Below are 15,693 nucleotides of genomic sequence, written 5' to 3'. Positions count from 1 at the left end.
CTTTTAAGTTTTGAAATAGCTCAAGTGGAATTCCATCACCTCCACTAGCTTTGTTCATAGTGATGCGTCCTAAGGCCCATTTGACTTTGCATGCCAGGATGTCTGGCTTTAGGTGAGTGATCACACCATCGTGATTATCTGGGTCGTGAAGATCTTTTTTGTATAATTCTTGCCACCTCTTCTTAATATCATCTGCATATGTATTCTTGCCACCTCTTCTTAATGTCATCTGCATCTGTTAGGTTCAAACCATTTCTGTCCTTTACTGTGCCCATCTTTGCATGAAATGTTCCCTTGGTATCTCATTTTCTTGAGGAGATCTCTATTCCTTCCTGTTCTATTGTTTTCTTCTATTTCTGTGCACTGATTACTGAGGAAGGCTTTCTTATCGCTCCTTGCTGTTCTTTGGAACTCTGCATTCAAATGGGTTGATCTTTCCTGTTCTCCTTTGCTTTTTGCTTCTCTTCTTTTCACAGCTATTTGTAAGGCCTCCTGAGACAGCCATTTTTTGCTTTTTCACATTTTTTGGTGGAGGGATGGTCTTGATCCTTTTCTCCTGTACAGTGACCCGAACATCTGTCCATAGTTCTCCAGGTCCTCTATCAGTTCTGATCCCTTGAATCTATTTCTCACTTCCACTGCATAATTGTAAGGAATTTGATTTAGGTCATGCCTGAAAGGTCTAGTGGTTTTCCTTATTTTCTTTGATTTAAGTCTGAATTTGGCAGTAAGGAACTCATGATCTGAACCACAGTCTGCTCCCGGTCTTGTTTTTGCAGACTTTGTAGAGCTTCTCCATCTTTGGCTGCAAAGAATCTAATCAATCTGATTGTGATATTGACCATCTGGTGATGTCCATGTGTAGACTTTTCTCTTGTACTGTTGGAAGCGGGTATTTGCTGTGACCAATAGACATGGATATTTGAGACCACAATATAAATGACCTGCTTATGGTTGCAAGTAGCCCCTCAAAATATTCAGTTTCTTTCTTTCCTTTTTTTTTTTTTTTTTGCAATATAGTAAACAAGAAAGCTCAAGAGTTTTCACATAGGTTGGAACAAAACCAGATGGATTTCCATGAGTAAGAAATTTGTGTGCTTGCAACTGAATCCTAGTAGAAAAAATTTAAGTGTAGGAAACCTAAGTTGTGAATCACAAAGGAAAACTTGTTTCTCAACCTTTTTTCACTAAGCTTTATTTTAAAATATTTGATTGTCATCAAGACAAAGTGTTGCTAACAGTATGTTAATTGTTTAAAAATGTTCATGTCATTAATATTTTATTTTCATCCCACATGTGACTACATATGGTTTTGATGTGGGTGATATTTCTTAAGTATGAACAGAGGGGAAGATGTTCAGAGGTTCACAGAGGCATACAGGGACTCTAGAAAGATGAGAGTGTGGTATGTACACAGAGTGATCCCCTTTTAACCTAGATGCGCAGTTTAATTCAGGATGCACTGAAATCATTAACAAAAAGGATTTATTATAGAATCCACAGCCTTGGAGAGAGAAGATTGTCTGTGGACCACATTTCTGTCCAAGACTTAATGCTTTATTCCTAAGGAGCAGAAGGTACCTCTAGACACCTATGAGTAAAATGGGGCAGCAGGTTGTTGCGGTTGTTCCTGATGCCAAGTCATGTCCAGCTCTTTGTGATCTCATGGACTGTAGCATGCCAGCCTTCCCTGTTCTCAATCTCTCCCAGAGTTTGCTTAAACTCATGTCCGTTGAGTCCGTAATGCTATCTAACCGTCTCATCCTCTGCTACCCGCTTCTCCTCCTGCCCTCGGTCTTTCCCAGCATCAGGGTCTTTTCCAAAGAGTCAGGTCTTCATATCAAGTGGCCAAAGTATTGAAGCAGGTAAGGGACAGTTATTAGTGAAGGGTTCCTGTGCATTAAAAGGTTTCCACCCCAGCATTGGGAGTTGTGATTGAGCAACCTTCTGGTGGGGCTTGGAGCCGAGACAGGGATGGATGTGAAATTGGCTGAAGACTTCAGGTCAGTGGTCAAGGTCACACAGAGAGCTTGGGACAAATTAGACATTTGGGATTAAAATATACACATTACTGTATATAAACTAGATAGATAACAAGGACCTACTATATAGCACCAGGAACAATATTCAATTTCTTGTAATAATCTGTAATGGAAAAGAATCTGAAAAAGAATTCACATGTGTTTGTATGTGTAACTGAATCACTTTACTGTACACCTGAGACTACCACAACATTGTAAATCAACTATACTTCAATAAAAAAAGTTTTTAAATCCACTTTACATTGGCAGATCAAAGGAAGTCATAGATCCCCAGCTGCGTTTGTACTTCTCACACCCAATTGATGTATTTAGAAACAGCAGGATTTACTTGCAGCACTTATTTCCTCAGGGACAGCCTGCAAAGACATTTATTTATCCACTGCTGTTTATAAAGACCGTGAGTTACGAGGTGACCTCCATCTCGGCAAGATAAATCCTGGTGGCCAGAGTCCCACCAGCCTCATCTGTTGCTGGGTAGCTGAAGCAGTGTCTGAAATGTGTTTTCTTGAGAAGGCAGGAAGGCTCTGCTCACACACACAAGGCTTTGGTGAATTGTCTATAAAACTGCCAGACACCTATTAAGTGGGGGGTGTAGCTCATCTTTATAGAGCAGGAGGCAGGTTCTGATTGGGTGCTGGGCTGTTTCGGGGTGTGTTGTCTCCACTTTTCCAAGAACCAGTATCAGTACCCATCACTGATACTGAATGCAGAGAAGACAAGCTGTATCCCCCCACCAGATCCTCCCCGAAGCCTGCGAAGTAACTCCAGTAGCAAGAGGCCGCCTTTTCCAAGGATGCCCCTGCTGTGTTTTAGATGACTGGTTGTTTCCATTACTGTGCTGCATGTCTGTCCATGATAGGAAAATCAAAGCCATGTGGTGTGTTTTTTTTTAAATTGTGTAGTACAAAATTTCAGTATGGCCACCAAGGCTTGTTTCTCCCTTGGAAAAGCAATGAAGCCTGCAGAAAATAATTAAATACACGATGAAGTGAAGCAAAAGTTGCTCAGTTGTGTCCGACTCTTTGCAGCCCAATGGACTGTAGCCTGCCAGGCTCCTCTGTCCATGGAATTCTCCAGGCAAGAATACTGGAGTGGGTTGCCACTCCCTTCTCCAGGGGATCTTCCCAACTCAGGGATCAAACCCAGGTCTCAGACGTTGCAGGTGGATTCTTTACTGTCTGAGCCATCAGGGAAGCCCCAAGCACGTGATGTCTTGCCATAATTAGAGGCTGGAGAGGGTTAATTATTTCAGTCTGTTGTAGGTCGCCCACTAAAACATTCAAAGCAAGCATGCGGTCAGTTACCGAGTTAATTTACAATCCAAGGTCTTTTTAACAGTCTCAGTCTTTTCCCTGCAGGACCATGCAGATTTGAGAAGCCATTTCTTCACAGTTGGGATGAAGCTAGAGACCGTGAACATGAGTCACATTTGCCCTGCATCCGTGACCAAGGTGAGCATCCCTCCCCTGCTCCTGACCTCCACCTCTGGAGTGGATCACATCGTAAGTGTTTCTGTTCCCAAGCCAACCCGAGGGAATAGGCTCAGTGCCACGTAACCCAGGAAAGAGGGCTTCCTCTGCAGCCTAGCCCTGTCTTAAGCTCCCGTTTTGGTCACTTACATCATGGAGCGAGTTTGATCAGGTGCCTCCTCTTGTAATGGGTGGGTGAACATCAGTTGTCCTCTGATAGTACACAATGCAGACGCTTGTGTCCTAGAGGAAGCTGCCGACGAGAAACTGAATTTATAGCAGTGAACTCAACCACTGAATATGTGCCACCTTCTCTTATTAACCGCATGATACTGAGCCTACCATTTGTCTGTGCTCATGAAAAGAACTGCTGATAAGTTTGCATACGTAGTATTTGTACTAATAATTGGGCTCCTCCTGCCACACTGATTATAGCCCATGTGATCTATTTTGAAAATACTTGCAAATGGTGATAAGCAAAGTCCTGTTTCCGGAGTGAGGGGGCAGAGAACACTTCACTTCCTTTCTTTCATCTGCTTTCACCGATTAAAGGAAAAGTCATACATCTACAGTTCGCAGATTTAAAATGAAAGCACCATTTCATGTAAAGACATTTTATTAACCAGCTGCTAGTCTTTTAAGATTATAATTTCCCTTCCCCATCAAAGACGTCTCAGTCAGCTCACCTATCCTCACATCTAAAGTACGTGTTTCTACTTTAAATACACACACACACGTACACACACACACACTTACACACACACACACACACTATTGGAGGAAGAAATGTCAACCCACTCCAGTGTTCTTGCCCAGTATGTGTTTCTACTTTAAATACACACACACACACATGTATACACACACACACACACACACACACACTATTTATTGGAGGAAGAAATGTCAACCCACTCCAGTGTTCTTGCCCAGGAAATTCCACGGACAGAGGAGCCTGGCAGGCTGCAGTCCATGATGTCACTAAAGAGTCAGACATGACTGAGGGACTGAGCATATCCACTATTTATATCATTTTATAAATGGTGGAAGAATCCAGCACATTTAGATTCTAGCCAACATGCATTTTAGTTCCATTAGTATGACCGAAATGATCAACTTAAACTTTTTTCATGACTGGACCACTTTAAGAATATGCATTGAAACAGCAGGTATTTCTGTGACCATTTGGGTGAAATATATGTACTTCATTTGAAAGCTGTGCCAGTCTTCCTCCCAGCATTATTTGTTCATCTCAAGGAATTAACCCTGGGTGCTGTTGTCTTTTCTTTCAGGTTTTTAACAATCACTTTTTTCAAGTGACGATTGACGACCTCAGACCAGAGCCTAGTAAACTCTCGATGTTGTGCCATGCGGACTCTCTGGGGATCTTACCAGTTCAGTGGTGCCTTAAAAACGGAGTCAATCTCACCCCTCCCAAAGGTTTGTGTTTTGTGAAAACTGACAGCGTTTGGGTGGTTCAGGAGGACCCGTATTGTCAGCAAAGTGATGCCTTTGTTGATGTGGAGACGTTTATGCCATAAACATTTCAGACGCAGTGGGGAAACAGTGTGTTTCTTGGTTAGCTTGACATAGGGTCTGTTACAGCTCCTTCAGGCTTCCCAGGTGGTGCTAGTGGTAAAGAACCTGCCTGCCAGTGCGGGACACAGAAGAAATGCAGGTTTGATACCTGGGTCAGGAAGATGCCCTGGAGGAGTACGTGGCAACCCACTCCAGTACTCTTTCTTGGAGAATCCCATGGACAGAGGAGCCTGGCGGGCTCTATGCGGTCACACAGAGTTGGACATGGCTGTAGTGACTTAGCACACACACGTGTACACACACACACGTGTTCACACACACACAGCTCCATCCCCTGGGGAGGCATGTGACCCTGGGCTCCTCTGTGAAACATTGCTACCCTTCTGTTACTGTACAATTGACAGCTGTGTTTCTGCTGTGTGGTGAGAGAGGGTACAGAATTGCCAAGTGATTGGGATTAAAAACTGGAACGTGTCTGAGCTGTGGCTTTAAAAAGGCAGCAACCTGCTAACGAAACATTTCTCTAATACGGTATTTCCAATAAGTTGACTTTTCCCTAGAGCCCAGTTGCTCTCAGGTTTTTAGCACTTTGTTTCCATAAGACATGACAGTAATTAAGTTGGGAACCAGGTTGCATTCAAGTCCTCTTGAATTGAGACCCATAAACCATAGTATGACTGAGTACCGTGCTGTACTTTACAGATGTGATTTCTTGTCCTTGTAATTCTAAGGTTTTTCCAGGGAGGATGCAGAGAGATGAAAGGTGAGAAGATGGATAGGAAAAGAAGGGGAATGAAGGAAGAGAAAAAAAAAACAAGAATAGAGAACTTAAGTTCTGGGGAGATTTTGACAGATAATCTCAAATGAAACAGGGCTTTTGTGCTCATCTCTTCAGATCTCCGGAGACTGGGTTATGTGTACATCAGTCGTGTTGCTCCTCACTTATTGTGGAATGACTATACTTTGCTGGGCTTTTATCCTAATTCATCCTCCAGTGTCAGCCCCGCAGAAGAGATGCTTTTGAATTATTTCCATCTCGGCCCTTGCTTCTTCTCATTGACGTTCTGCAGTAATGGAATTCAGCCTGATTATAATGTTTCTCCAAAACACTGCTTCCAATGTTTCCAGTGCCAAATTCATCGAGTCCTCAAAATGAGGATTTCCCTACAAGGAGACTTAGTTCCAGGGAGTTTATGTAACCTGCCCAGGACCCTACACTTAGTAACAGCACAGGCGGTCAGGCTGCTGATTCTTTGCTCAGTTATGGGTGGTGAAGATTAGGATCCCGTGGCCTCTGTTTTTGTGTCCATTTGGGTGCCTGTGGATGACTCTGCAAATCACTGTGCCTCAGTTTTCAAGACTGGTAAATGGGGGCACCCCTGGTACTCCACAGATATTCTATAGCAGGGATCCCTGACTGCCGGGATCTGATGCCTGATGCTCTGAGGTGGAGCTGATGTAATAATAATAGAAATAAAGTGCACAATAAATGTAATTCACTTGAGTCATCCAGAAACCATTCCCCCACCCCTGGTTCATGGAGAAACTGTCTTCCATGAAACCAGCCCCTGGTGCCAAAAAGGTTGGGGACCTCTGCTGTATAAAATCAAAGAGGTGATACAAATCCCAGTGTTCTTATAATTCTTTACGTGACAGTACAAGTTCTGTGTTGTGTGTGTGCATGCTAAGTTGCTTCAGTTGTGTCTGACTCCTTGCTATGCTGTGGACTGTGGCCCACCAGGTTCCTCTCTCCATGGGGATTTTCTAGGCAAGGATACTGGAGTGGGTTGCCATGTCTTCCTCCAGGGGATCTTCCTGACTCAGGGATCGAACCTGCATCTCTTACGTCTTCTGCATCGGCAGGCGGATTCTTTACCAGCAGTACCACCTGGGATGCCCAAGTTCTATGTTATGAACCATCTACTGGTTCAGGCAAGAAAAGTCTTTTCCTTCTGTGAAATGTCAGCAGCTGGCCAGTTGTAGAGTTGGAAAGCCCTCTGGCCATCTTTGTTTCTTCCCAACTTCTAATCAAAGTGTGTGTGTGCAGATGAGTCTGTTGTCATTGAAGAAAAATGTCACAGATATCTAAAATGTGGCTTGGTTGGACTTGAAAAATTTCGAGTTTGTTCCTAGCAAAATAGAATCTATTTAAGAATTTTAAAAAATGAGTTGGGTATTTCCTCACATGGTTTAAAAAAATAGGAAAAACATTTAAAATATCTGCATTTTGGATGTTTGATTGATGGATGGTAGAGGTTTAACGTTTACCAGGGTCTTGAGAATTTTTAAATATGTTTCCAAAAAGAGATTATTCACATAGCTTGGAGCTTTACTAGTAAAATGGATGTGCCTATTTTGATAATTGCATTTTATGATACTAAGAAAATTGTTTTATATTAATATGGTTGAACTCTTAAATGTGCAGTGAAATGATGGTACAAATTTTTTTATAATATTAAATATTTTTTATATCTTAAGCTTTTTATACCTACCCTTCAGCCATAATTATGACTTCTCTGTCACCTAAGTATTGGTGATTTTTGGTAAAATGAAATTGTCTTCATGTAGTCTTCCAGACCGTTCCTTCCACTTTTGAAACTGAAGCATATCTTTTCTAGGAGGAATGTTTCTCTATTGGTATTATGTATCATTTGTAAAATACTGAGTAATGGTGATTAGTATCTTCCAATAAGAAAACCTCAGTGATAATCATTTTTTAAACCCTTAAAGCAAGAAGTGATCCATCAGTAATCTTTCAGTTCAGTTCAGTTCAGTTGGTCAGTCATGTCAACTCTTTGCAACCCCATGAATCGCAGCACACCAGGCCTCCCTGTCCATCACCAACTCCCGGAATTTACCCAAACTCACGTCCATCGAGTCAGTGATGCCATCCAGCCATCTCATCCTCTGTCGTCCCCTTCTCCTCCTGCCCCCAATCCCTCCCATCATCAGGGTCTTTTCCAATGAGTCACCTCTTCGCATGAGGTGGCCAGAGTACTGGAGTTTCAGCTTCAGCATCATTCCTTCCAAAGAAATCCCAGGACTGATTTCCTTTAGGATGGACTGGTTGGATTTCCTTGCTGTCCAAGGGACTCTCAAGACTCTTCTCCAACACCACAGTTCAAAAGCATCAATTCTTTGGCACTCAGCTTTCTTCACAGTCCAACTCTCGCATCCATACATGACCACTGGAAAAACCATAGCCTTGACTAGACAGACCTTAGTTGGCAGAGTAATGTCTCTGCTTTTGAATATGCTATCTAGGTTGGTCATAACTTTCCTTCCAAGGAGTAAACGTCTTTTAATTACATGGCTGCAGTCACCATCTGCAGTGATTTTGGAGCCCAAAAAATAAAGTCTGACACTTTCCACTGTTTCCCCATCTATTTCCCATGAAGTGATGGGACCAGATGCCATGATCTTCGTTTTCTGAATGTTGAGCTTTAAGCCAACTTTTTTACTCTCCTCTTTCACTTTCATCAAGAGGCTTTTGAGTTCCTCTTCACTTTCTGCCATGAGGGTAGTGTCATCGGCATATCTGAGGTAGTCTTTAGGGGTTGTCTTTTGGCTGTAGGACTGTTGTCTTGAGATGGTAGAGCTTTTACATATAATCCAGTAAGAAGAAAAGCAAAAACTTATATAGGTTTATAAATACAAGTAGATACTTAATGATAATAGAATCATGCCTTTTATGTGAATTCATCATAAGAAGAGAAATGCCCAGTAAAGTCATACGGAGATGGCACGGATTTCTCAGATGAGGTGGACATCCAAAAGAGAAAGGAAGAAGCAGGTCTGTTTTGATGGAGTATGGAGGGACAGGTTCTCTCAGGCTTGCTGGCAGGAATGCAGGTAGGTGCCAACTGTATGCAAGGCAGTTTGGGAAGTTTTACCAAAATTACAGATGCATTTAGCTGTTGACTTAGCATTTCCACTTCTGGGAATTTCTCCTAAACTTACAATGTACTGATAATATGCATAGAAGTTTGGTTATTTTTGCAGCATGATGTGTAATAGCAAAAGACTTGGGAAAATCCATGTGTCTTTCTGTATGGGGTTGGTTAACTCAATTTTAGGTGTTTATATAGTGAACACTGTGCAGCTGTTGAAAAGAATGAGGCAGATCTCTCCCTATTGACCTGATATGCTCTACAGGGTGTGCTGTGAGTGGGCTGATCAGTGGGTTACAGTACCACGCCTTTATTGCTAGAAAAGAGGCTAGAAAGGGTGTATATTGTTTCTTTATGTATTGCTGCATTGGGTCTTGGTTGCAGTGAGCAGGTTTTCCTCTGGTTGTGCAGCACGGGTCTAGTTGCTTTGTGGCATTCGAGATCCTAGTTGAGCCCACATTCACCTGCATTTCTTAACCACTGGATCACCATGGAAGTTCCAGGATGTGTATTTATGTGTGCACATATTCTTGTAAAGAGAGTCTGGAAGATTATCTAAGAAATCAATGAAAATGATAACTTGTATTTGGGAGCCTAGGGTATGGAGGTGGTAACCAGGGCAGCCAGGAACCAGACTTTTAACAGAATAGTTTTAAACTATTTTTATTTTTTATTTTCTCTTTGCTCTACATGAATGTTTTATTTATTCAAAAATGATTATATATTATTATAAAAGGGTTTTTATAACTGAAAGTGATACTAGAGATTATCTCATCACCTCCAATCATTATATATGTGGGGAAATTGAAGTTTAGTTGTGTTAAATGGTTTTTTAAGCTTTTAATAAGTCTTGGGGCTGAAGTTGGCATAAAACTACACTCTTAAGATGCCAAGTTGAATGTGTTTTCTGTGTAACCACCCTTTATTGCTGTTTTCTCTCCCTGATACTTTGTAAAATCCGCCCTTCTCAGTAACTTGAGGGCATTTTGGTGGCCTTATGCAGGGCTGAGCGATGTCAGTGGACCATGACTTTCCCCTGACTGGAATGGTCTTTGGGTCAAAGCATTTGGAGAATTTCAGCTCTAGGGAATAAAGTTCCAAATGTTTGCAGTTATAACAAAGATACGGCTTTAATTATTGAACTGCCTCACCACCTGGGGCTTCCCTGGACTGAGGAGCCTGGCAGGCTACAGTCCATGGGGCCGCAAAGAGTTGGACACAACTGAGTGACTAACACTTAACACCACTTGGGGACACCATATTGACTATGTATTTACATGGTCATATATGTAGTAAAGTGTTTTTATTTTTTTAATTAAAGTGAATTAAAATTGAGAGATGCTGGTGGTCTCGATAGTGGTGATTTTATGGTTGCTTGAGATAACTTGTTACGTGCCTTATATATCAGCATCTAATCTGGCAATCACGCTGTTGGATGCTTTCCAGCACCCTTATTTGCTTCAATAATGTATGAAAGTTTGTTGTTTTTAACTTGAATTCTGAGAGTGTGTAGGATTTGTTATTTTTGTTGTGGTTGTTTAGTCACTCTTTGCAACCCAATGGGCTGTAGCAGCCCACCAGGCTTCTCTGTCCGTGGGATTTCCCAGGCAAGAATAGTGGAGTGGGTTGCCGTTTCCTTCTCCAGGGGATCTTCCTGACCCAGGGATCGAAATCCCGTCTCCTGCATTGGCAGGCGGATTCTTTACTGCTGATTCTTTACCATGGAAGCCCAAGATTTATAATACATGTTGAAAACGAGTTCATATGTGTTCTTGTCGGTATGTTTTCCATGAAAGCATTACATTGTTTAGATTTCTGTTAGAACCATAAACACTGCATTGAATTACAACAGGTCTGAATCCCAAAAGACAGTAATGCACTCATTCTCCAGTATGAAACAGCTGATGAAACAAGACACCTGGTGATACAGGAGATGTGCAGACAACATACGTCCCTGCTCACATTATTTTGACTCCATTCCTATTTAAAAAAAATCGGTCGCCAGATTCCAGATATAAATAGTCTAGGCTAGAATGGATCGAAATTTTTTAGCGTTGTGTCCATTTGCTCGTAAGCAAAGGACAGAATCTTGGCAATTTCACTGCATTCATTGCAGCCCAACAAACAGCGGTTCAGTGTTATAGCCACTTTGAAAGGGGATCAAACAAATAAATCAAGAAGGGAAAAATGCATATAGGTTATCAACCGTGACTTGCTGTGTTTGAATCATTTCATTAACCTCCTTGGTGCATAACATCCAAGGTTAGGCACAGAATCACACCCCCCAGGGGATCTTTGCAGAGCATGTGAAGCCTGTATATTTCTGCTGTAAAATGTGCAAGCAAAAGCTGCTGCCTCTGCTAAGTCGCTTCAGTTGTGTCTGACTCTGTGCGACCCCACAGACAGCAACCCACCAGGCTCCCCCATCCCTGGGATTCTCCAGGCAAGAACACTGGAGTGGGTTGCCATTTCCTTCTCCAGTGCATGAAAGTGAAAAATGAAAGTGAAGTCGCTCAAGTAAATCAATTATCTTTGTACTTCGTCTCTCCTATTTGGCCATCTTAGTAGACACAGAACACAGTTTAAGAAGTAGAAGTGTTTTTCAATGATTATTAAGACACACGGTGACGAACCCTAATTGGTATTCTCTTTTCCTCAGACATTGACTGTCGTCTCCTATTTCAGACATTCCAGTGGGGGCAGAAAATAATAAACACACTCATGGACCTCCCACCTTGATTGAAAAGAGAGCTACCATTTTGCCATATTTGATTCCACTTTTTAAACAATGAAATAGAGCACTGTAGGTATCATTGGGGACCCAGTCAACCTTGACTCTTCTATTTCACACCCCCATGTGATCTGTCGTGAATCCAGTCCATATTCTCAAGTTCTGACTTGGTGCCATCATGACCGTGCTCATCCTGGTTGCCGTCAGGTCTCCCCACTCTTTGGGTGGATTTTTAACATCTGAAAACATTCCTGATTGTTGCAAACTAAGCATCCCTCTTGCTCACTTATCCCTGAATTTACTCTGTTCTTTAAGATTCTTAAGCTAGTTTTGCCTTTGACAGTTGATGTTTATACGATATCAGATTCCATCCTGGGGACATATCTATATCTCCTAACATTGTTTATGAATCAGAATAACACTTTGAGCCTGACTCCCTACTTAGGGGTGTGCGTGTCACACTGTGACCTTCCATGCATTAAATACTTCTCAACATTTATTCTAAAAGATAAGGACTTTGGATAAGGCTGGTGTTTATACTGACTGGACTTGTTTCCCTTCCCCATCTTTCCTTGTTTTTCTTTTTTCTTTTTCTGTGCTATTCCATGAATGTAAAAACAGATTAATTCAATTGGAAATGAATGTGTAAATTTTCAAGATTGGCAGCTTGAAAGGTTGTGAAAATGAATGTCAACTGAAAATATGGAGGGAGGTGGTGGATTTCGAAGGCAGGGATTGCTCTTTTTTAAAAAAGAACACAGAATAGGAGCTTTTACTCCTGTGGTCCCTTTTTAAAAAAATTTTTTTTTGAGAGAGAAATCTTTTTTTAAAGCCTTGCCCTTCCCCCCAATCCCAAGTCACTGGCAAGGGACAGAAGACTGCCATGATTGCCTCGGGGTTCACTTCCTGGCAGTGGTGAGAGAGGTAACTTTCTCTTGTAATTGGATACAGTCCAGATTCTGTTAGTAAAGGAGAAGTGGAAGGCTGACCCATTGTATTACTGAATTGGTTGGTGCTTTGATTATCTTTTAAAATAGAGCAAAGATGCTATGCCTTCAACATGTTTTTATTATTGAAATAATTCATGAACATGAGTGAAAATTTAGACAACGCAAAGAGGTAAAAGAAAAAGTACCCAGAAGTCCTACCACTCAGATAATTATTTTGGTATTTCCTAGTAAGTTTTTCTTACATTTCCTCTAGTCCTTTTCTTTGCGTATTTTAATGTCAGTTTAATAATTTTGTATATGGTTATAGCAGTCTTTTCATCTAAACTCACAATAATCATTTTTTCATGATTTTTTTTTCTAAGTAAACTAGGTGCAGTTTTCATGCCTGCATGAATTTCCACGGACTCAGCTAAGTTTCATATTATTTTCTGTTTTTGGATGTAAAAATGTTTTTTTATCCTCAGAATTATCACTAATAATGCCATTGTATCTTCATGTATCTCATTTTATAAGTTTGAGGGGGTTTGTTTCTATGGGCTACATTCCCAGAAATGAAATAGTTGTGTCAACGTTCCTGGACATTTTTACTGCTGAGTTCTATTTCAGAAGAATTGTCCACTTGCACAGCCAGTAGTCAGTGTTTGCAAGCGGAGCTGTTCTGTGTCAATTAATTTGTATCATAAGGAAATGGGTCATTGACCTGTTTCCTTCTGGACCTGTAACAGTTGGAACTTCATACAGAATAAACACTAATTAAAGCTTAAATAACCCTAGTGGTGAAGGTTCAACAGTCTCTGATGGCAGCTCATTGCAAAATTTAATAGCCCAGGGGGTTTTGATTTCCTTTTATTTTCTTTTCCTCTCTGCTGTTTTCCTCCCTCCTGGGTTTAAAACATGCTTTCCTGGCTGCGGTTAAGCCTTAGTACTTCTTGTTCTGTCTTTGTTGATTAATGAGTATAATTGACCCCTGTTGTCTCTATTATACGAGCCACAGCAGTTTGTTTTTTAATGTAGCAGTTATTTTCTGAGCTGTCACAAAAACGCCTTACAAAGCGAGCTCATTATCAGTTCTAAGGAGAAGAATTTCAAGTGAGACAGTGAATGAAGGTCTCTTAAGAGAAGGAGGAGGAGGAGAAGTTGAAGCTGTTCAAATGTTCAAGAAAAGGAGAGAGTTCTGGGGGCAGGATAACGACGACGGCTTATTGCTCGGGTACCCAGCAAAACTTGGATACATCCTGAAATGAGTAGAATAAACTCGCTCCCTGTAGAGTCTTGGCAACTGGGTATAGAAGGACTGATTGCAGGTCCGAGAAACCTTGAGTCCAGCGTTTGTGGAGAGGATTGAAATCCATTAGAAGTTGGTGGTTATGAATGTGATAGAACACCCAGGTAAAAGTCTATCTTTTCGAGGAGTAGAGGAGATCTGTTAAGTCGGAAAGTTTTATCTGAACAAGATGCTAACCAAACAGAATACCTAAATTTAATGTTCTTTCAGAAAATGGTTTGCTATTCATTTATAAGTCCCCCCCCCTTCTCCCTTTACCCCACGATCTTGATGAGATTTTCCTTTGCTCACAAACTGACCCAGAGTGCAGCAGAGATCCAGGGAAGAGAAACAGAACGAAAGGAGATCTTGGCTTTAACACAGCCAGTCCGCCCTGGCCCTGAGCAAGCAGGGTCCTTCTGTTGCGGGGCTCAGCTTGTCTCCAGCTGTTCGGGTGTGAGTTCTTCTGGGGAATGTCTTGCTATGGAACCTCTCTTCAACCTGTTGCACTTTTCTCTAGGAGAAGAGATGGAAATTCACCACAGAGGGAAGGGAGAGGGTCCTGAGTGGCAGTAATAAGTAGCACTAGTGGCTCTGAGCCAGGGAATGCTACAGCTAGAGGAGACGTGGGGCTTCGCTGGTGGCTCAGTCAGTGAAGAATCCACCTGCAGTGCAGAAGGTGCGGGTTCAGGCCCTGGCTTCAGAAGATCCCCTGGAGAAAGAAATGGCAACCCACTCCAGCATTCTTGGGAAAATCCAGTGGTGGGGGTGACTGGCGGGCTGCAGTCCGTGGGGTCGCAAGAGTTGGACTCGACCTAACGACTAAACCCCCACCCGAGGAGACTTTGACGATCATTTCTTCCTTTTGTGGATTAGCAGGTAGGGAAAGTCAGGTACGGAAGACTTAATTTACTCTGACCTTGGTTCATTCCAGTCCCGTTAGACCTGGGTCTTAATCTAGGTCTCCTTTCTGGTTCAGTACTTTTTATTCAGCGAGGGGATGTCTCACCAGCTTTTAGTGACTTCTCACCAGCTTTTAGGCATCTTTTAGTAAATTCTTCCATTCTTATATATTCATGCAAGGATTTGATCCAAAACAGTCCCAGAGAAAGTACTCGAAGTGGAAGATTACCTTGATGGTAAAGAAACTTGCAGTGCCTTATTTAAGACACATTTTGTTTTGTTTATGAATAGTCAGAAGAAAGTTGATTTGGTTGCTTCCAGAAACCTCTACTGCCAGAGCCCTCTGGCTGGAGGGGCAGCTCTGGGGGGAAGGGCATGTGGAAGGACGTGCAGAACCTCTTCATAACTAGCTGCAGAGTACCCAGCATCCTAGGACTCTGAGAGGTCTCATCTTCTTGCTTGAGGAACTATCATTCATCGTAGGGATGTCTCAGGAACAAGGTGGGCGGGGAGAGGCTCTGCCACTGATGGTGGGGAGGGGAGGGTCAAGGGTCAGTCCCCAGACCAGGAAGATGGCTGCCTTCTTGGTTAACCCTCACCCTCATCTTTAAAACAATTGAGTAACTGGAGCTTACTTAATGAAAAGTATACTATTTTGTATGCATGTAAGTTGGAAGCAAACAGTATCTTGAGTTTCTTCAATGTGGGAATTTCTGTAGTCTCTGCAGCTGTGGGATTTAGTAACAGAATTGCCCACGTTAAGTGAATTTGCAGGTGCAGAATTTATGATGATATGGGGCAAATAAATCAGGGGGGCTTGGGTTAAGAATATACTTAAGAAATCCCTTACAGATTTGTTTTATATATACTTGGACCAGTGAAGAGAGAATTGAAAATGATGGTTATAG

At 41.9% G+C, this 15,693-nt stretch overlaps 1 protein-coding gene across 1 annotated transcript in view; it reads left to right on the top strand.

Moving 5' to 3' along the window:
• The window catches only part of SFMBT2 (Scm like with four mbt domains 2), a 157,815-nt gene that overhangs the window by 91,886 nt on the left and 50,236 nt on the right, over positions 1-15,693 (top strand). Inside the window, exons 7-8 of the mRNA XM_068987562.1 lie at positions 3,401-3,493; positions 4,801-4,948. Coding sequence (XP_068843663.1) covers positions 3,401-3,493; positions 4,801-4,948 — 241 coding nt within the window. The remainder of the gene's footprint in view (positions 1-3,400; positions 3,494-4,800; positions 4,949-15,693) is intronic.

Source organism: Capricornis sumatraensis, chromosome 15 (genome assembly GCF_032405125.1).
Source record: "Capricornis sumatraensis isolate serow.1 chromosome 15, serow.2, whole genome shotgun sequence".
In the NCBI taxonomy this organism is placed as follows: Eukaryota; Metazoa; Chordata; class Mammalia; order Artiodactyla; family Bovidae; genus Capricornis; species Capricornis sumatraensis.
This window is presented reverse-complemented; position numbering and strand designations above follow the sequence as displayed.